Source organism: Vespa velutina, chromosome 15 (assembly GCF_912470025.1).
Source record: "Vespa velutina chromosome 15, iVesVel2.1, whole genome shotgun sequence".
Taxonomy (NCBI): domain Eukaryota; kingdom Metazoa; phylum Arthropoda; class Insecta; order Hymenoptera; family Vespidae; genus Vespa; species Vespa velutina.
The window spans coordinates 819,383-840,000 of NC_062202.1; the positions used below are offsets into that span (position 1 = coordinate 819,383).

The 20,618-nt window shown below is 33.8% G+C and overlaps 5 protein-coding genes across 6 annotated transcripts in view; 2 read left to right on the forward strand and 3 right to left on the reverse strand.

Annotated features, from left to right (window-relative positions):
* Window positions 1-69: 69 nt before the first annotated feature.
* LOC124954257 (ATP-dependent RNA helicase DHX8) lies at window positions 70-4,012 on the reverse strand. The gene has a single exon (XM_047506886.1). It carries the CDS (start codon window positions 3,749-3,751, stop codon window positions 161-163), a length of 3,591 nt encoding a protein of 1,196 aa, XP_047362842.1. The 5' UTR covers window positions 3,752-4,012; the 3' UTR covers window positions 70-160.
* A 677-nt stretch (window positions 4,013-4,689) lies between these two features.
* LOC124954259 (eukaryotic translation initiation factor 3 subunit A) lies at window positions 4,690-11,556 on the forward strand. 2 transcript variants are annotated; one of them, XM_047506889.1, is made up of 5 exons: window positions 4,690-4,904; window positions 5,935-8,622; window positions 8,852-9,033; window positions 9,121-9,269; window positions 10,158-11,556. In XM_047506889.1, the coding sequence occupies exons 1-5, from the start codon at window positions 4,856-4,858 to the stop codon at window positions 10,222-10,224; spliced, it is 3,135 nt and encodes a 1,044-aa protein (XP_047362845.1). In that variant the 5' UTR covers window positions 4,690-4,855; the 3' UTR covers window positions 10,225-11,556. The 2 variants fall into 2 exon arrangements, with proteins under 2 accessions (XP_047362845.1, XP_047362846.1); XM_047506890.1 differs by having other exon boundaries at window positions 10,161-11,556.
* A 939-nt stretch (window positions 11,557-12,495) lies between these two features.
* On the reverse strand, window positions 12,496-15,390 carry LOC124954612. Its single transcript, XM_047507800.1, has 6 exons — window positions 15,349-15,390; window positions 14,468-15,111; window positions 13,469-13,738; window positions 13,041-13,229; window positions 12,834-12,969; window positions 12,496-12,702 (listed from the first exon to the last, which is right to left on the reverse strand). Exons 3-6 carry the CDS (start codon window positions 13,689-13,691, stop codon window positions 12,564-12,566), a joined length of 687 nt encoding a protein of 228 aa, XP_047363756.1. The 5' UTR covers window positions 13,692-13,738; window positions 14,468-15,111; window positions 15,349-15,390; the 3' UTR covers window positions 12,496-12,563.
* Window positions 15,391-16,374: 984 nt separating this feature from the next.
* LOC124954609 overlaps window positions 16,375-20,618 on the forward strand; it is a 26,833-nt gene continuing 22,589 nt past the window's right edge. The window contains exons 1-2 of the mRNA XM_047507792.1: window positions 16,375-16,572; window positions 16,686-20,618. The exon at window positions 16,686-20,618 is cut by the window's right edge and continues 312 nt beyond it. The gene's annotated coding sequence lies outside the window, so the exon portion shown is untranslated. The remainder of the gene's footprint in view (window positions 16,573-16,685) is intronic.
* On the reverse strand, window positions 16,408-19,529 carry LOC124954611 (DNA polymerase interacting tetratricopeptide repeat-containing, protein of 47 kDa). The gene is made up of 7 exons (XM_047507799.1): window positions 19,064-19,529; window positions 18,816-18,987; window positions 18,541-18,733; window positions 18,169-18,449; window positions 17,920-18,084; window positions 17,736-17,842; window positions 16,408-16,536 (listed from the first exon to the last, which is right to left on the reverse strand). Exons 1-6 carry the CDS (start codon window positions 19,326-19,328, stop codon window positions 17,749-17,751), a joined length of 1,170 nt encoding a protein of 389 aa, XP_047363755.1. The 5' UTR covers window positions 19,329-19,529; the 3' UTR covers window positions 16,408-16,536; window positions 17,736-17,748.

Sequence of the window (20,618 nt, forward strand, 5' to 3'; positions counted from 1 at the left end):
TTTTTTTTTTTCCTTTTTTTTTCTTTTTTTATGATGTTTGAATGAGAGTACTAATACCAATGATCTCTCTACGTTGTATAAAATTATTTATTTACAAATCGTTTATTTACAAAAGGTTTATAATATCAACAGTATGTACTTAGAAATTAATTTAATTAATTTAATTACGTCTTCTACGAACCCTAGATATTCGCCAGGCATTAGGTTCTTCATATTTATTATATAAAGGTTCAAGTCTTTGATTCTTTTTGAATTTACTAAGTTTTGTTGGGTCACTAAATTTGAAGAATGCTGGAGCAAACTCTACCAACCATTTTGGATCTATAGTAGTTACTTCTCTCATATACTCTTTTGTAGTTTGCACTAATTCATGATAAATTACCCATTCGGGTTGCCTATTGAATAATGCACTGCTTGGATGAATGTACACTACCTGACTATCTACTAAAGTTCTGTAACCTTCTTGAGGATCCTTCTTGGCAGCATTTCTAAAGAATCCAGAACAGACTGCTTTTTGAATTCTAACAGTATTTTTTCCCGCTGATACTACATCGAGTTTATGCCTATCCATTATACCTAACAATTGTTTTCGTACATCCTGTGCTCTCTTCAATGTTCTCATTTGAACAAAATTTTCATAACACCATGCATTACTAAATTTATTATTTCTCCAAGAATTATAAACTGCCAACAGTGTTAAATGATCACCTTCTGCCTGATTGAATTTCGCCTTTTTCTGATCCGCTAAAGCTTGTTTATCCTTTGGCCTATAAAAAACATTCTGTACAGACAGCATACTAACTATAGTCAATATTTCATCCGAGCATTGAAGGTGTACGCTCATAATTAACATTTTAGATAGATTAGGTTCTAAAGGAAATTCAGCCATGCGTCTACCAAGGCGTGTCAAGAGACCTTCGTTATCTAAAGCGCTCAAACTGTGTAAGGATTCTAAGGCCATAATAAGCGATTCTACTGGTGGTGCATCCATAAAATCAAAATGTAATAAATCATTGATTCCCATTGTTTTTAATTGCAGTACCGTAGTAGCTAAATTTGTTCTCTGTATTTCTGGTACAGGTGTCGGTAACATTTCATCTCTATACGCTCTCTCTGTATAAAGCCTGTAACATTTTCCAGGGCCTGTTCTACCTGCTCTGCCTGCCCGCTGTTTTGCAGCGGCTTGACTTATAGGAGTTACTATAAGACTATCCATACCAGTTTTAGAATTATAAACTTTCTGCTTCACAAATCCTGGATCGACCACATAATAAATACCGTCTATAGTTAAACTCGTTTCAGCAATATTCGTTGCTATAACAACCTTTCGCGAACCCGGTGGAGCCGGTTCAAAAATTCTGGTTTGCATTTCGGAAGGCAGTGCGGAATAAACCGGTAAAATGATTAATTCGGGTACATCAGGACCTAATGATTTCATACGTTCATATAAGATCTCACATGCTGTATCGATCTCCTCTTGACCAGTCAAGAACAAAAGAATATCACCAGGAGGCTCTCTTAAATGTATCTGCATAACAGTTATAAGTGCAGCATCCAAATAATCAGTCTCTGGTTCTTTAGTATACATTACTTCTACTTCAAATGTTCTTCCAGGTATAGTAAAAATCGGTGCTTCAAAGAAGTATTGAGAGAATTTGACAGCATCAAGGGTAGCACTGGTTACAATTAACTTCAAATCAGGTCTTTTACCAACCGCTTGTTTAAGAAGTCCAAATAAAACATCTGTATGAATAGTCCTCTCGTGTGCCTCGTCCAACATTATTACGGAATAGGTTTTTAAATCTAAATCCATAAGACATTCTCTAAGTAACATACCATCTGTCATGTACTTTATGCTCGTCTCTGGGCCAGTACAATCTTCAAATCTAATTGTATAACCTACTTCTTGGCCCAAACGACATCCAAACTCTTCGGCTACTCTTTTAGCAACGGACATGGCAGATATTCTTCTCGGTTGAGTACATCCAATTTTACCGCGAGCAGTAAATCCTGTTTCTGCTAAATATTGAGTGATTTGAGTTGTTTTCCCTGAACCAGTTTCACCAATGACAATTAAAATTTGATTATCCATCACAGCCTTTACCAGATCATCTCTAAGTTTGTATATAGGTAAAGTCTGACGTTGTTCGAGCAATGTCAAATTAGTTTTCTTACCAAATGATGATTTCTTCCCCCCTATTACATGCTTTTTCCATTCTGGCAGATCTTGCGTTTGCATACCTATTCCACGCATATTAGCAACAAGCGTTCTACTTTCAGCATCTGGTAGTGGATCAATCCAATTTTTGTTAATACCGGTAGGAACAGAATCCATTTCCTGTTCTCTCTGTAACATCTTTTGTTCCCTTCTTTCTTTCGCCAATGCGCTCTGCATCATTGCAGCTTGAGCCAAAGAGCCATCAGGATTTTTTACTATACGCACAGGACTCAAATCTCCCAGTGCTCTACCATGGCCATGTAAAAATGGAGGTTCCTCTTCCACCAACTCAATTTCTACATCTTCTTCTTCGTCATCTTCCCTGGGTAGAACTCCTGTTTCTGTATCGAATTCAGGTAATTCGCTTCTATCTATACACGATGCGGCAAGCATCTGCTTTATTTCCCATTTTTCCGGGGAGGATAATCTCTGTACACGCTTTCTAGAATATGTTTCATCTTCATCCCATGTACCTTGAATTTCTAATAATGACGTTGGACGATCTGGATTCCGCAAATATTTTTCATCTTCCTCAATCTTATTAACTGCCACTACGGGATTTAAATCTCTACCTGTTTCTTGATCAACATCTTTCATACTTAAGGAAACTTTTTGCCCTCCTACATTCAATACCTTAACAAGAACTTTTTGTCCTCTGGTTACTACGTCACTAGCACTAGCTACTCTCCCTTCTCTTCTTAATTGCGAAATATGTACTAAACCCTCCCACCTTCTTCTTAAACCTTCTAATTGAACGAAACAACCAAATGGTACTATATTAGCTACTTTTCCTGTATATATTTGACCAACTTCTGGCTCAACTGAAAGTTCCTCCAAGGATCTTGATCTAGACCTGTCACGATTCCTTGAATTCTTTGAATCCTTATAACCGTGTGATCTTGATGTTCTACTGGATGACCTTGATCTTCTTCTACGTCTCCTACTGTGTTCTCTTTCCTTTGATCTAGAACGATTCCTAGATCTAGATCTACGTTTCTTATCCTTTCGATCATTCGATCTAGACCTATGTCGTCTTCTTTCTCTATTCTTTTCTGAGTCTTTATCTCTGTTACTATGTTTATTACGCTTATGATCATCCTTTTTTCCATTTTCATTGTTTTTCAAATTAGACGGCGCTAATGCCTCTAAAGATGCTAAAACGTCGTTAACTATATCTTTATCTGTTTTTTCACTATCTTGCGTAGATTGCAAGACATCATTCGGTAATGCCAACGCAGGAAACTTTTGTGCTAATTCGTCTTGTTTTGACTGATTAGTTGTCACAGATTTATTAGAAGGTGCAGACGGTTTCATATGTTGTATTATCCTAAGCAAATTTGCTATAAATGAGTCCGAAAATTCGGCACCATTTTCGATCAAAACTTTTTTAAAAGTTTCGAAAGTATTATTTTCTTCCGATAAATGAATTATAAATTCGGCCAAATCTTTATCGTTTAATCCTAAATGATTTTCTAATTCTGTACAAATTTTTGACACCAAGGATAAATGTTCCAACTTCGTAACCTCGTCCATGTTGCTTTTTCTTTGTCAGAAAAATCGTAACACTAATAACAACAATATCGTAATTGTACTCGTAAATCGTACAAGTAAAAATACAAAGATTATTTTACAATATAAAGTTTTGACCGTATATGAAAGATTAAAGTACGCAAACGATGATTTTATACGAAAAACAAGATTATTTCGTATCTTCCTCACTCTCGCGATCGACGCACGAGATAGGTTTTGACGCCATATTGTGACGTCATCGTAAACAGCTTAGTCCACCAATGAACAAGTCAGCACGATAGATGATTGGTCCGCTCAATGTACCAATAAGAATCTTCCAATAACATTAGCGCCACCGTTCCTTCTTATAATTTTTCCTCCTAACTTACAACTCTTTTAATTATCATTTTTTTATTATTCGTTTTGTTAAGAGTTTAACCAATATAAGTAGAAAGAGATACATAACAACGTCAGATTTTTTAAATTTAAGGTATAACCTAGATCGAAATATGCGGATAGAAAGGAATACCACGAAATCGTGTTAACGTAACAATAGTGATGATAATAATTGTAAAAAACACTATTAACTAATTGTTCTACCTAATAGAACAGTTATTTGTAATTATTATTATCCATTGACAAAAATATTTCATTAGTCTATTAAAATTAACGTCGAATAAAAATGTCATATATACGTACGTCTTAATGTATTACAAAGGAACAATTTGATACTTAATAGAGGATCGTCCAATCAATGCAGACCTTTAAAGCGTACTTATGATTCGAAAAAAAATTGAATATGTTGTACGATAAATTGATATTCAATATAATATTGGTCAGTGTATTTATTTTATTATTAAACCAATCATATTTCGTTAGTATTTTCAAGAATGATTATTATCGTTCTCTATAAGATTAAAATATAATGGAAGTTGATTTGATTTACATTGTAAAGGAAGCCATTTTCTATAGTGGCCGCCTTTCATCCGGAACACGCGATCGAGGTTCTTGGCGTTGAACGTTACGCCTTTGGAAAACTTGTATTTTTAACCGTGTATGCAAAATAATTTTGTTAATTATTAAGATAGTGCATATGATATACGTCTAAAACGTATTTATAGTGCAAACATGGCGCGATATGGGCAAAGACCCGAAAACGCACTGAAAAGGGCGAACGGTATGTAACACCTTTTAGCATTGAAGACATGACATGGCTGATAGCCTGGTCTAACCTGCATGAAAATTTTAATTTTATTACTTTATATATTCGCTTTGTTTTAGTTTTTCTTATTCCTGTATGATTAATTTAATTTTTCTTTCAAATGCGATTAAAATTATCTAAAGTAATAGTAGACTTTTTTTTTAGATAAGATAATTTTTAATAGTAGAATTTGTTTTCAACTTATGTCTATATACCAATTTTATGTACTGTGTCAACATATGTATGTAACGACACGATTCTTGGTCAAGTATCTGCGTGTATTGATGAAATAAAATTAAAAAAAAAAAAGCATTATATACTTTTCACATAATCTCGTCATGAAATTTCTTTATCCCACGAGACTTTATTAAAGCGAAATCAATCAATTAGAATACTCTTTGTCTCGTCCTTATGTATATAAAATTCCGATAATAATTGGAATAAAATTAAAAATATTCTTTTATTCTGATCATGTTCGAATCGATCGTTCATCGCATATATATTTAATTACTTGTTAAACACTTTATTCGTTTTAAATATACATTATGGTACATGTGAAAAGCAATGAAATATATAATCCACATGTATACACACACACACACACATATATATATATATACGCACACACGTACACTTATACATATACGTTAGTAGGACTTTCGTGTGGGATCGTGTATATGTGTGCACACGTCGTGTGTATATACGCACTACCGAAGCATGTGATATATAATAAAAATATTTTATAGCATTTTAAACACACAATGCTACGTATTTATATAATCTCTGTTATATAATCAGAAAAGTCTATATTTAACGAACAATATCCAATTTGTTCATGTTTCTTTTTCTCATAATAGAAAGATGTTTTTATTTTAATTAATTAGTGAAAATTCATGAAATTTCATTATATTTAATGGAATCGAATATATTTTCGTGGATTTTCAATAATTTTACAAGATATATAGTTTATGTATTCTTACTTTTATTTATCTTTTCTCTGTAACAGAATTCATTGAAGTTGGCAAACCAGCCAGAGCTTTGGACACGTTGCAAGAAGTCTTCCGAAATAAAAAATGGACATACAATTGGTCAGAATCTGTACTGGAACCTATAATGTTCAAGTACTTAGATCTTTGCGTAGAATTAAAAAAATCTCATATAGCGAAGGAGGGCCTTTTCCAATATCGTAACATGTTTCAATCGGTTAACGTTGGAAGTTTAGAAAATGTAATTCGTGGCTATTTACGAATGGCAGAAGAGAAAACTAATGCAGCAAGAAAACAAAGTCAACAGGCGGTCATTGATATAGATGATCTGGATAATCTTGCAACGCCTGAGAGTATTTTACTTTCTGCTGTAAGCGGTGAGGATGCACAGGATAGAAGCGATCGAACAATTCTTACACCTTGGGTAAAATTTTTATGGGAATCATACTGTCAGTGTTTAGAATTGCTAAGAACCAATGCTCATGTAGAAAGTTTATATCACGATATAGCACGTATGGCCTTCCAATTTTGTCTGGAATACAATCGTAAGACTGAATTTCGAAAGTTATGCGAAAAATTACGAAAACATCTGGAGGAGATATGTAAACTTCCACAATTAGTTTCTAATGTCTCTATGAACAAAGCTGAAACTCAACAATTGAATTTGGAAACTCGACTTAATCAATTAGATTCGGCAATTCAGATGGAACTTTGGCAAGAGGCATTCAAATCGTCCGAGGACGTGCATGGTATGATGAATCTCTCCAAGAAATCGCCTGTTCCAAAAACGATGGCTAACTATTATCAAAAATTAGCTATGGTATTTTGGAAGGCAGGTAATTATTTATTCCATGCAGCAGCTCTCTTTAAACTATTACAGTTGTCACGCGAGATGAAAAAGAATATGTCACCAGAGGAACAACAACGAATGGCTAATCGCGTGTTGCTAGCCACTTTGTCGATACCATTGCCATCGGCACATCCTGAATTCGATCGTTTTATTGAAACCGATAAGAGCCCTTTGGAGAAAGCTCAAAAGCTCGCGACACTTTTAGGATTAACACAACCACCAACGCGAGTTTCCTTATTGAAAGACATTGTCCGATTGAATATCGTCAATCTAGCCTCAAGCCAACTACAGGAATTATATTCATGGTTGGAAGTTGAATTCCATCCTCTGGAACTTTGTAGTAGAGTCGATTCAGTCATTCGAACGTTGCAAGCCGATGAGAATAGTCCTTTGACGCAATATATACGCGCTTTACAGGATGTTACGCTCGTTCGGTTAGTCCATCAAATATCTCAGGTCTATCAGACTATACAATTCGCTAGATTGCTGGAACTTGCCAAGTTCACAACAAACTTCCACTTGGAACGGCTTCTGGTCGATTGCGTTCGTTACAACGATATGCAGATAAGAATCGATCACGGCAAACAGTGCGTACACTTTGGCGTTGATCTTTCGGAAGCTCAAAGAGAGGATCATCCAGATGGTCCAGTCCTACAAGCGATGCCATCGGAACAGATACGTTGTCAGCTGGTCAACATGGCTACCGTTCTTCATCGTGCGATCAACGTGATCAATCCAAACAAGAAGAAGTTCGAACGTGAAAAGCTTCGTGGCGCGATGGTTAACCATTATCACGAAACTAAAATGAAGGAACACCAGAGAATATTAGGAAGGCACAAGATCATCGAAGAAAGAAAGGAATACATCGAGCACATCAATACGGTTCGCGAAGAGGAAGAAATGAGACGTCAAGAGGAATTACAGCGTCAGCAAATATTGGCTGAACAAAAGAGACTCGAACAAGAACGCGAGGAACGCGAACGGAAACGTCAGCAAAGTGAGATTCAGCAGATCAAGGATCGGCATCTCAAGGAGAAAATGCAACAGATTTCGCAGACCAGTCATGGGCAGAAGGTACTGAAAAAACTCGACGAAGACGAGATCAAGAAGCTTGACGCCGAACAGATAGCCGCCCGCGAAGCGGAAGAATTACAGAAAGAACGTAGGGAGATGCAACAAAAATTGAAATCCCAAGAGAAGAAGATTGATTATTTGGAACGTGCTAAACGTCTTGAGGAGATACCTTTATTGGAGAAAGCTGTCGAAGATAAGATGGAACAGGCAAAGAAACGTTGGGAACAACAGGAAGCCGAACGTATTGCTGCTGCCATCGAAGAGAGACAACAAGCCGTAGCGACTAGGGAACGTATGGCAAGAATGAAGGAAGATCATGATATATTTTTGGCCAAGATTTTGGCTGAACGTAAGAGTATTTACATGGAGAAGCTAAAGGAATTTGAAAAGATGTTGAACGAGGAACGTGCTAAAAGATTGCTCAAACGTAAGATGGAACGCAAAGCTGAACGTAAGATGAAATGGGAGAAGGAACGGGCCGAGGCAGCTGAAAGAAGACGTCTCGAGGAGTTACGCATCAAACAAGAGGAAGAGAAGAAACGTTTGGAGGAAGAGAGAGCAAAGAGGGAAGAAGAGGAACGAAAGAAACGTGCCGAGGAAGAAGCAAGAAAGGCCGAACGCATAGCCAAAATTGAAAAACAATCTGAAATAGCCAGAGCTCGAGAAGCTGAGATCGAACGTCGTATGGAAGAGCAGAAACAAAAGGAGAAGGAAATGTTAACAAAACGAAGACCGGATGATCGCTATCGTCCACCTAGAGATGGCCGGGATGGCTTTAGACCTAGTAATTATTTTCTCTAACTCTAATTATATACCCTTATTCTTATCGTTATTATTACGTGCTAATTAATAGAAATGATATTCGCATTTTGTTGAAAAATTCTCATTGCGTTTTGTTATACCCAACAAAACTTTATTAATTATTCGAAGAACATTTTTCTCTGTCGCTTCTTTTCAATCTTTACTTACAATAATCAATATTTTATTAATCGTACAATATTCTTTTATTATAGCTGCTGAAATTTCAAATTGGCGTTCTTCTCAAGCTGAAAGGAATGACGAATCTAGATTGAGAGGCTGGGATTCAGATAAATGGAGAAAGGATAGGAGGAAAGAAGATTTTGAGAGAGATATAAGCGACAGGGAGAGATTAGATAAAGGACCTGAAAAAGCCGGTTTTCGAGATCGTGGAATAGTAAGTAGAAATATGTTGCTTAACAAAGTAAACAATTTTGTTATTGCTGTAACATCAATTAACATGGGCGATTATTTCACGTTTCAGTCACGAGTCATTCTGTGTAATACTGACAGTCCTCGACCTCGTCGTCCCTACCGACAAAACGATATGAGTCGTAATGATATGGATTGGCGTAGTAGAGACTCCGCCGCTCAAGATGCTCAAGATCCACCAGCCAGACGTCAAGATGATAAGTAAGCATTGTCACAACAAAAGTGTATTTCAGAATTTCTTTGCATGTAATCATTGAAGCGAAATTTTATATGCGCTTTCATTTTTTTTTTTCTTTTTTTTTTTCTTTTTTTTTTTTTTTTTTCCTTTTACTATTTAATAATTATAAGGTTTATTACGTTGAATCGAACGACAGGCCTCGTTTGTTCGTTGCCATTACTTCTTTCATCATTTTTTTCATCATTTTTATTTCCTTTTTTTATATTCATGAAAGAAAACCAACGGATCCTAATCGTGTATAAAATCTGGCGGCAATGTCGATTATTACATGCTAATTCTGAGAAATACATATATATATATATATGTGTATATATATATATATATATATATATATATATATATATATCGTGCATATAATGAAAATTCATGAAATTGTAATGGTAACATTCATCATCTATATTTAGATGTAAGTCCACGATGAATTAGTTAAGTTTCATATATTGAATACGTTAAGATCAATGCCCGCTTATCGACCATCTCGGTTTTTATTTATCTTTCACTAATATAAGTTAATAAACACGATAGAATTTTTATTCAATTTTAACAAGAAAGAGAGCACACTTGACTAACGTTGCTTCCAATGCAAAAGCTAACACTTCATCTTTTATATATTATATTTCAGTATATAATCGTACTAAAGTTATTAAGTTAAATGCATTCCTAAAAAAAAAAGAAAAAAGAAAAAAAAAAGAAAAAAAAAGAAAAAAGAAAAAAGAAAAAAAGAAAGAAAAAGAAGAATTGTATGATTATAAAAAAGAAAACATTTTTTATCCCGAGCTGGCCGATCTCTGGGCGGGTTTCTATATAATATAAACAGCGAAGTGACATTTCAAAAACATGCTTTCAATTAGTAGAGAAGAGGAAAGAAAGCGGCTTCCAGAAGACGATGATTGGACAAAAGTAGACCGGCGGAGTTGAAGACAAACGGAGTTAATGATGATGATGATGATGATGATAATGATGATGTTGATAATGATGATAATAATAATGATAATGATGATGATGATAATGATGATGATGATGATGATGATGATAACGATGATGACGATAATCATAATACAAGACACGAATCAATAGCATATACATAGATTTCTGATCGATACGAAGCTCGCATAATATCATGCTATTTTGCATATTGCTTCATTTTAATGAATAATCAATCGTCGCGCGTTGATATCAAAAAGCACAAATGTATAATCGGTAATATCGCGTTGGCGTAATATCTAGATACAGGGAAAATACAATATTAAATCTCATGGAATATAATTGTATGCATACAATTTTTTTTACATAGAACATTTACTGTTTATATATATGTATTAATTTCTACTTTGAGAAGATGGCTTCGTATCGCAGAAGAAAATATTTTATTGGGTCGATATGCAGAACAAAGAGGGGAGTCCTATGGGCAATCTTCATTAAACATAAATCCTACAGAATTGGATGATAATATGTAACGATATATACAAACGTAAAACAGCGCGAATTATATAACAAAAAAGAAAAGAAAAAAAAAAAATACGAAACGAACGAGAAAGGTGAAAAGAAACGTAAATAAAAGTTTCCTTATATCCTAATAATCGATGATGCGACTACACAGCGTCGCATTAATAAGTTTTTTTAAGAATAATACAACTTCTCATCGAGATCATTTTTAATTAATCACAAGTTTTCTATCACCGATCCATTTGATTTGATACGAGAAAAAGAGTTAAGTCTCTCTTTCTTATTTAAAAATAGTCAGCGAAAAAGAAAGAATTCTTTTTATTGGAAAAGTTCATCTCGAAGCAAATGCACATACACACACACACACACACACACATACATACATATACAACAGAGCGTTCATAAACTTTCCTTAACTATTATTATCAACTATATAATAAGAGAATATACAAAAGGAGAGAAAATGAATAAAAAGTGATGTAACATATACGAATAATATGCAGGCTATGTTTATTTTTTAGATTTAACAGTTTCATCAATTTTTGGTCTCTTTTAAGAGAACGATTGGCGCGTTATCTATTAACGACACAATCAACCTTTAAAAAAAAAAAAAAAAAAAAAAAAAAAAGAAGGAAAGAAATAATCGAAACATACAAGAATAAAAAACAAGTCCTATGTCACGTCTACATCTTTATTGTCGTATTGTATTATTAACTAGAATGGAAAATCCATTTATTGTTACGCCTGAAAGAGTATACTAAAACACTTAGGTATTGCATAATAAATATATCGATAAAAACTTCATCTCCTCGTGTCTATTTACAATATGTAGCATCGCGCTACAAAAACATTTCAATAAAATAGTGCTTGCTATTGGTGTATGTATATATATATATATATTACATATATTGAATATATGTATATATATATATACATACATTTAATATTGCAATTAAAAAAAACTAACTGCATCAGTCAGATTGTTATTAGAATATAAAATTATAATGAGATAAATAGTAGCTCAGATCTTCTGATCACCGATCAAAAAAGTATTTAATTATAATATAGATTTGGACATACATGTGAAATTATTGAGTATTTTCTTTTCGATATAAAACTATTACATTCATTTGAAAAAAGAATCATATATTCGACTAAGTTAAAACTATATATATATATATATATATGTGTGTATATGTGTATATAAATAACATATATATATACACTAACTGACTAACATTCGTCATTAATTTGTTTGATTGTATGTTCACGGTGATCGGCTTCCAAATTTAAAGCAATTACAATTAAATATATTGTACGAGAAAAATATATATTAGATCACTGATAACAATAGAATCATCAGTTAATTAGGATTTACTGTTGATTAACGTGTGTGTTACATAACGATCATTTTGAAAATAGCAATTTCTTTCACTCTCTCTCATTCGGCAAGAGATCGGCTCTACGTGCCTCGTAAAAAAAAGAAACAGAAAAGTACATTTTATAAACATACAGCGTATACTTTACGATATAATCATATAATCTTCAACATGGACACACGTGGCAAGAAAAATACCTACTCTTAGGAACTTTTGGAATATAATTTTGTGAATGCATTTAGATATCCTCTCTCTCTCTCTCTCTCTCTCTCTCTCTCTTTCTCTCTCTCTCTCTCTCTCTTTTTTTCTCTCATACATACCTAAAAAAAAAAAAATATATATATATATATATATATATATATATATATATATATATATAGAAATATTACAGTGCACATTTGTTTGATATTAAAACGAAAAAAAAAAATCATTCTAATAGAGCATTATTGCTGCGGCAGTTTTTTCTTCCAATGCAGGAATCGGTTCCAAATTATTGTCTTTTTCTCTTCCGGATCCCCAACCGACTAATGCGATACTAATAAGATGTACAACAGCAGCAGTTGCAACGAGCCTAGGAAAAAAAATCATATAACCTTGATTTTTATTACTTTGTGTTTTTATTTATTCATTTTTAATTCTTTTTTTTTTTTTTATGTTCATTTTGTATATTAAAATAAATCGTAAATGATTTCAATATTTTACCAGAATGAATAACCAAGTTCGGCCGAACCTTCACTGGTCCACATATTATCAATGTCTTCCTTTGGTAGGACATTGACGTATAGCCTCGTGTAATATTGTGCTAACCATGTACCAACGCTCGTTATACACATCATCACTAAAAACACGTACGGAAAAATAACATTTCAAAAACTTAGACGACGCGCAAACGTATTCGTTAGAACTTACACGCTAAAATGTTTATAAAATAAACTCCAGGTACAGAGAGAGCTTTAGATCTCGGTGAGGTTGCCGTATTTAGCACAGCTAAAAGTGCGGCAAAGGCAGCAGTTATCAATGCAGCAGAAGTAGCAGTTAAAGTTCCTATCCAAAGTCCCCAGGACATTACTGTTGGATCTTGTCGTAACATTTGAGGTACTGAAATAATGATTAACTAAATGGAATCATATTAAAATTCAGATTAAGATTCTATAATGTTAATAGTACTATTTATTTATTTTTCATTAAAAAAAAAAAAAAAAAAAAAAAAAAAAAAAAAAATACGTATTGAATATTTATACTTATTTTTCATAAGTATAGATCGTATGTTTTTATAACACCTACATGTGAAGATGTACATTTAAAGATAATTTATTTATTTAGAAAGATCCTCATACCTGATACGTGGTAGGTCCTCCAGCCATAAGCAACGTTCAATTCCTTTTTACCTTGTAATAAACCCAAATGGACTCTTCCTGCACTCTCCTGAGGATTCGGTGTCCTCCAGGGTCGAGCCTCGACCCAGTGTTGCGTAACAAGAGCAGCACAGACCAATCCACCACCGAGTAACGAGAGAAAGAAAGTTGCGAATATGGTGCCCCTTCGAAACATCGACGTCATTCTTGGATGGCGCGGTGTCTGGCCAGGTTTATAAAAATGCGGAAATCCTATGAAATGTAAAAACGGTATATATCATGAGAGAACGTTTTTTCACGTAGAAGAAAGTAGATATATAGGCATCGATTCGAAGCTGAAAGTTGCATCTCTCTGGAGAGAGAAAAGATCTATGTTTTTTTACTCTATATATGTACATATGTACATTTTCAATTAAAGTGAACGTATAGCCGAACCACTCTTCGGCGATAGGCCACTATTTAAATTATCCTACTGAAACTATGTCGCCGCTTTCGCAACAATTATCCGGTCTGCTAGAAAAAGCTGACAGTGTGAAAGCGCTTTGAAAGTGAAATGACAATCGTCTCTTCTCTTCTCTCTCTCTCTCTCTCTCTCTCTCTCTCTCTCTCTCTCTCTCTCTCTCTCGCTCTCTTTTCTAAGAGAACAAAGTATCTACGAAGCGACTAGATGAGACACATGTGAACGGTGATAACAAAATTCATTAAGTTCCTAATACATACTATTCTCTAAAGTTCAACAAGTTAAAGTACATTCCTCGCATATGGATCAATCTAAGAGTAACTTTTTGATACATAATCACATCTTGATCATGATTCATGTGGGGATGAGCACTTCCATTCTTAATTTAACTAAGCAAAAAAAAAAAAAATGAAAAAGTTGGACTAAGAACTCGAATAATTCAGTGCAAAATATTTAGATTCTAATCTACTCGTTCCCTAAATTAATTACATTTAGCTAAAAAATATAAAGGTAATTCACACCTTGGTCCTGGCCTTCGGCAAAATGAACTTGATTGAGACTCTTGGAGAACTCTCCCTGTTTAACCTTTTGAGAGAAGTCTACGTTGGCGAATTTTTTGGAAAATTTAACGCGACAATTGGACCTGTTATCCGATCTAAGAAGAGAAGAATTCGGTCTCGGTCTTTTCGCGAACGTATACGGTATCGTGTACGGTTGAGCGACATAAAAATAAATTGGTCGATAATCCTCGTGAAGTTGTTGTTGTTGATGCTGCACGAAGCCACCGTAAGTGGTGGTCGAAGAACAATTGTTGTTGTACAAGCTCGCTGCCGTACGACCGTTACTGTACGAGCTTGCGTATTGAATGGCTCCGTAATGGTTCGCCGTTTTTCGATTATTCCCTTCCACGATTTCGAAAAATAATTGGCACTTTCTAGGTGCCTCCTCTTCCTGGCCGTCAATAGAATAAATCTCTCTCGAAACTCGATTATACGAGAAATCTCTCTTTAACGACGATATTTTTGGGCGATCGATCACGACGATCTTTTCGTCTTTAAAACACTTTCTGATTTTTTTAATGATACGACGCAAAACTTCCAAACACTTTTGAGTTCTCCTCGATAACGCACTCTTTCCTGTCTCCTAGACTGTTCCGTCTTTTCAACTGCAAAATAAAGAAAACGAAGAAGGAATTATAAACTAATATAAACAAAGATGGAGGATACAAAGAATATAGCGTTAGAAAAAAGAGTAATAGAGTTAACGATAAATGTCTAATTCGAAGGAAAGGGATCGTCTAACTGGACGAAGCTAGGATTCTAGCAAAAGTGTATGAAAGATATTAAAAAAAAAAAAAAAAACAAAAAAAAATAAATGAAGTATGTGTGTCAAATGGCCGGACATTTCTTCGGTTAGTAGAGCGAAGGTGATCTCGTTGGAGAGAAGTAACGTAATATGATTCTGTTGGACGTTGATGATATTTTAGATTTTTCTCTCCTCTCTCTTTCTCCTTTTTTCTTATTTCTATTCATATATATATATATATATATATATATATATATATATATATATATATATATATATATATATAAAAGATATACTTGCACATTGACTCGCCGTTACAACCGGTTAGCTCCTGTTATATCCTTCTCATGAAGAGTGCGTGGCACGCGTGACGCAATTCTTCCTCGAGAACCATACATATATAAGCTTGTAAATATACGTATACGTACTTATAATGTATATGTGCGTAGTATTATATCGAACACTTGCTTCAGGATACCGTATAGAGAAAGAGTGAATGTGTGAGAAAGAGAGAGAGAGAGAGAGAAAGAGAGAGATGCATCGTGTGGTCCATCGAGTTTCACGAAACTAGGACACGCGATTCTCTTCCCTGTCGTCACCAGAAAGGTATTTACCTCGACTTCCTCGGGGACAAGCAAATACTCCTACTTCTATATACAGTTCGAAAATAAACATGTGTATTGTAACAAAAAAAAAAGTAAGAGATAAAAGGATATATATATATATATATATCCTGTATATGTATAAAATCGTTGGCGCAATCCATTCGTACTTTTACTTGTAAATCTTTTTCCTAAAGAAAAACATTAACTGTTTGTTTTAACAGGTAAAAAGAGAGAGAGAGAGAGAGAGAGATAGAGAGAGATAGTAAATATTTGAAAAATAAGTCGAACGCGCCACTCGATCGGTTTTTATTTTTCTTTTTCTCTTTTCGAAAGCTCTCTAGCCGCATCGAATATCCGATTTCTAAAAAAAACTAAAAGTTCCTTCCATCTTTGACTTGTTTTTTTTTTTTTCAGTTTTCTTTTTGTTATTGTTTTTTTTGTTTTTTTATTTTTTTTTTTTTTTTTGTTTTTTTTTGTTTTTTTTTTTTTTTCTTTATAACCTAATTTCAAACTAGAATAACACGGAAGTCTATAATTTGTAAGATACTTACATGTACCGTCGTAAGTTCGCATTGCAATTGGACAGAATTTATTTTCTTCGTAAGAGGAAATTCCAACGGTGATCCTCATCGAATCAATATGGCATCCTTGTTGTATCGGATAGGACGATTTCTTCCTCTCTATATCAATCACAATAATCATCCAAGATTATAGAGGTATTTTTAACATTTATCTTTAATAATTAATAATTGCAAAAGAAAATATTTAATAATTTTCTAATCGATTATACAAATATACGTTATTGATTATTATTAGAAAAAATTTACAGGAAATTTTTGAAGATAATTAGAACTAACCTAAGTACAGGATATATCAAGAGATAGAGAAAAAAAGTCGTGAGAAAAATAATTTTTGCGAAGTAAAGGAAGCCACGTGTTTAATCCAAGGAAGAAAGAAAGAAAGAAATAAATAAATATAGTTATTAAGCGAGGCCAGAAGATAATGGCGTAATTGAGATATAGAGAATGAGAGAAGAAAAAAAAATGAAAGAAAAGGATAAAAGGTATTGCCTGCATCGTTTTAACATCGCTTGCGTCTCGCTCCGTTTTTCTCTCGCGGTATATCCAACTTCACGACAATCTCCTCTCTCTCTTTTTCTTCTCTTTGAATTGTGCCTGAAGTGACCTTCGATCCAACAAAAAACGCTATCTTTTTCTTTTTAATTTCCAATTTTTTCCTTGTATATCACGAATTTATTGACTAAATTCTTTGAGACCGGCTAATTTGATCGGGAAATTTTTTGAAACAACGCGTCTTTTTAACTCGACGACAACGACAACGCGCATACGCGATCCAAAGTGTAGGTCGAGAACTGAATTTTCAACTCCTATTGCTCTTTCTCTTTATGCTCACCTGTCTACCTTCGTCAGGTGATGCAGAGGGCACCACCTTCCTTTAATGTTCTTTTTACTTGTATATAAAGAAGTGATCTTTGATTTTTTTTCTCTTTCGAATTTTTATTTTCATTTTTATTTTTATTTGCATATTGAGCATAACTATGACTTTGATTTATTTAAATCATTTTACAATTTGATAAAATTATTTACTTTCTTAATAGATATATATTTTAGATTTAATAGAGATTTATTCTCTTAAATAGATCTCTTTCGAAAGCCGATTATCGTTTAGAATACTTCTTGAAATTTTAGTATGAACTTTCGGGAAAACAGGAAAATATTTTGAATTCGTTCTGTCCATTCGAAAATATTTTCGTTTTATTTTGATATGAAATATGTCTGGTGACGTTGTTATAAAAAAGGTTACCAAAAAAAAAAATCAAAGACAAGGATTTGCAAAAAATAAAACTCAGTTTATTTACTTTAACGTTCTCTCTATTCTTTGTGATAGGTTCTCAAATAACGAGCTTCGGCTTTACTGTCTTTTACAAATATCAGGAATGCTGGTGTTCCACCACGAACCAAAAATCTGCAAAAATTATATTAACACGATTTTAGAGAATGAGACATTTTTAGTAAATAATTTTTATCAATTTTCAAACTAACTGTTCGTCCGTTAATATCTTTCCAAGCGTTTCTGAAATGTCCACTTTATGTAGAGAAATTTTATCTTTTCCTTCGAAATATATTGCTACGGTATCAGGGTTATACTGATGTTGAATATCCCATGGTGGTGGGGAAAAATATAATTCTTCTAATTGTTCTTTTATACTAGAAATACGTTGTAAAAAAAGATAAATTATTATTCAATAGTTATGGTATAAAAATTATTTTTGTAATTGATAAAAAACATACGTAATATCCTCGTGAAAATTTTGTACAAAATCAGTTTCTTGGAATTCAGGATATAAAAATATTACTGGCCATACAAGCTTGTTATTACCATCTAAGTGTACTTTACTTTGCATCAATTCTGGTATCTTAGATTCCAAATCTTTCAAATTTGGAATTTTGTCACCATCAAGCAATTCTAATTTAATGCCTCTACTTTTGATGGTAGATAATAATTCTTCTTCTTCTTTAGAAAGTTTTGCTGCTTCTTTTTTCTGTTTCCTTTGGTCACGGTATGAGGTTTTCTATTATAAATTAGATAATTAATGTAAATTTAATTATTATTGTATAAGATAACTTATCTGTTCAGTAGATTTGTCATAACAATGATCTTACATCACTCAATATAATCTGTCTTTTTAAATCCAATATAGCCCTCTCTTCTGGGAAAATACGTAGGATTTTATCGCATAATTCGTTACACTGTTCAAAGTCTTTTACCCTGAAACAACATCTAGCGGCTCTTTCCAAGGATTTAGCGTAATCTGATTTCAATTTTATTGCTTGTTTACTGTCATTTAAACTACACCTACAACATATATTTAACATAATTATGAAATATTCTATAACGTATTTAATTTAAGAGCATTGATTTAAGCAAACAACTATACCGATAATTTTGAAGCATATAATGTGCAGTAGCTCTATTATTGTAAAGTTGTGCCAATAATTCTTGGTCTTTGCATTTGGTTCTGATACCTTCTGTATAACTTATAATAGACATACGATATTGTCCATTATTGAAATTGAAGTTTCCATCGTCTTTATAACTTTTAGCTAATTCTGTAGAAATAAAATTAATCTATATAGAAATAATTTCAAATATTCAAATATTCTTATATTCAATATAAATACAAACGTTCAGGAGTATTTTCTTCCGATGAATATTTAAGCTGCTGTAAGCCTTCCACAAGAGGAGATAGTGGCTGTCCAGGTTCTGGAGCTTTCTTCATAAAGAATGGATGATTTTCTAATTCTTCTAGCATACTCTCTTCAGTGTATCCATCTTTAAAAGTTCTCTTTTCTAATTGACTTATAAAATCATCCAATTGCCCGTCCAATTTAGTAGCAAGCTCCAAGCGTTCATCGTAGGTCCAAATTTTCTTTTTGTTCTTGTTATCCATGGTTTCTTTTATTTATTATTGTGTTATATATTTATCAAAATTGTAGTATATAATGAAATAATGGTTGGTGGTAGTAACAAAATAACCGTTCTGTGTACAATAAGGAATAATATAGAATAATTCTGATCACCCAAACTTGAGAATATATACTACTTCCAAAAAGAACTAGTTCCGTTACACCAGCCACAAGAAATGTAGATAGAGAATTATATTCCTTGCGGTTAGTTTCGATACATTTCATGAGATGTCGCTAATCGTATATTCAACGTTTTTAACTTTTCTTTTTTTTCTTTTTTTATTATTACAAAGAATAAAATAAGAATTGTCGTGACAGCAATAAGGGATAAATTGTATTTCAAACAATATTGCATCTATTATATATTAAATTAAAGAGGACATCGTTGGTTAAACAAACTATATAAACTAGATTAGATTTTAAATTTGAAAATTGTACCGTTTGAAAATGTTAGTTTGAAACAGTTCGTTATATCCTTGATCGTATGTAAATATCGAGACAAACATATGTATCGAGAAGTATAATTTAAAATTAATATCAACAGAAAAAAATAAGGATTAAAATAGACGAGAGAGAGAGTGAGAGAGAAAGAGAGAGAGAGAGAGAGAGAGAGAGAGAGAGAGAAAGAGAGAGAGATAACAGGGTATCAAAAGTAAGAGCAATCAGATATTATATTTAGGCGGCAGAAGGGGAAAGTTTCGATTGCTCTCGGCTTTCCGAAAGCGGGGTCTCTTTGTCCAATCACTCAAAGATTCACGGCAAGATGGCGCTCGGTGAGAGGCGTTCGACGATTGGTCGATTAGACGACACGCGAAGTTGCCGAGAGCAGTCGCTCTCACGTCCTCGTAGCGGGCGCGTCGAATACGTTCCTGGGTTCGTTTGTGTGATAGTGAAAGATAGAGAGAGAGAGAGAGAGAGAGAAAGAGAGAGAGAGATAGGAGATATATCGTGCGCGTTCCTTTTCTCATCACAGTCTGTTCTCTCTCTCCCTCCCATTTCTGTCTGTCGTTCGGTGCCGTCTGCGCTCTCGCTCCCACCCGGCCAACTGCAAGTAGGAAGCCAGGCAGCAGCCACCCTCTCTCGCTTTGTACCCTCGCAACGGTGGTAGCGACGACGATGCGAGAAACGTAATGGCCACCGTGGGCCTAGGATAGATAAAAGAGAGGAATTCCTTTTCTCTTTGAATCTTTGTCGGCCTGGTCTTCTTTTATCGAAAGTGTCGTGCAAGAAAGAAACGACATAGAATCGGTATTACGAGAAAGATAGACAGAGAG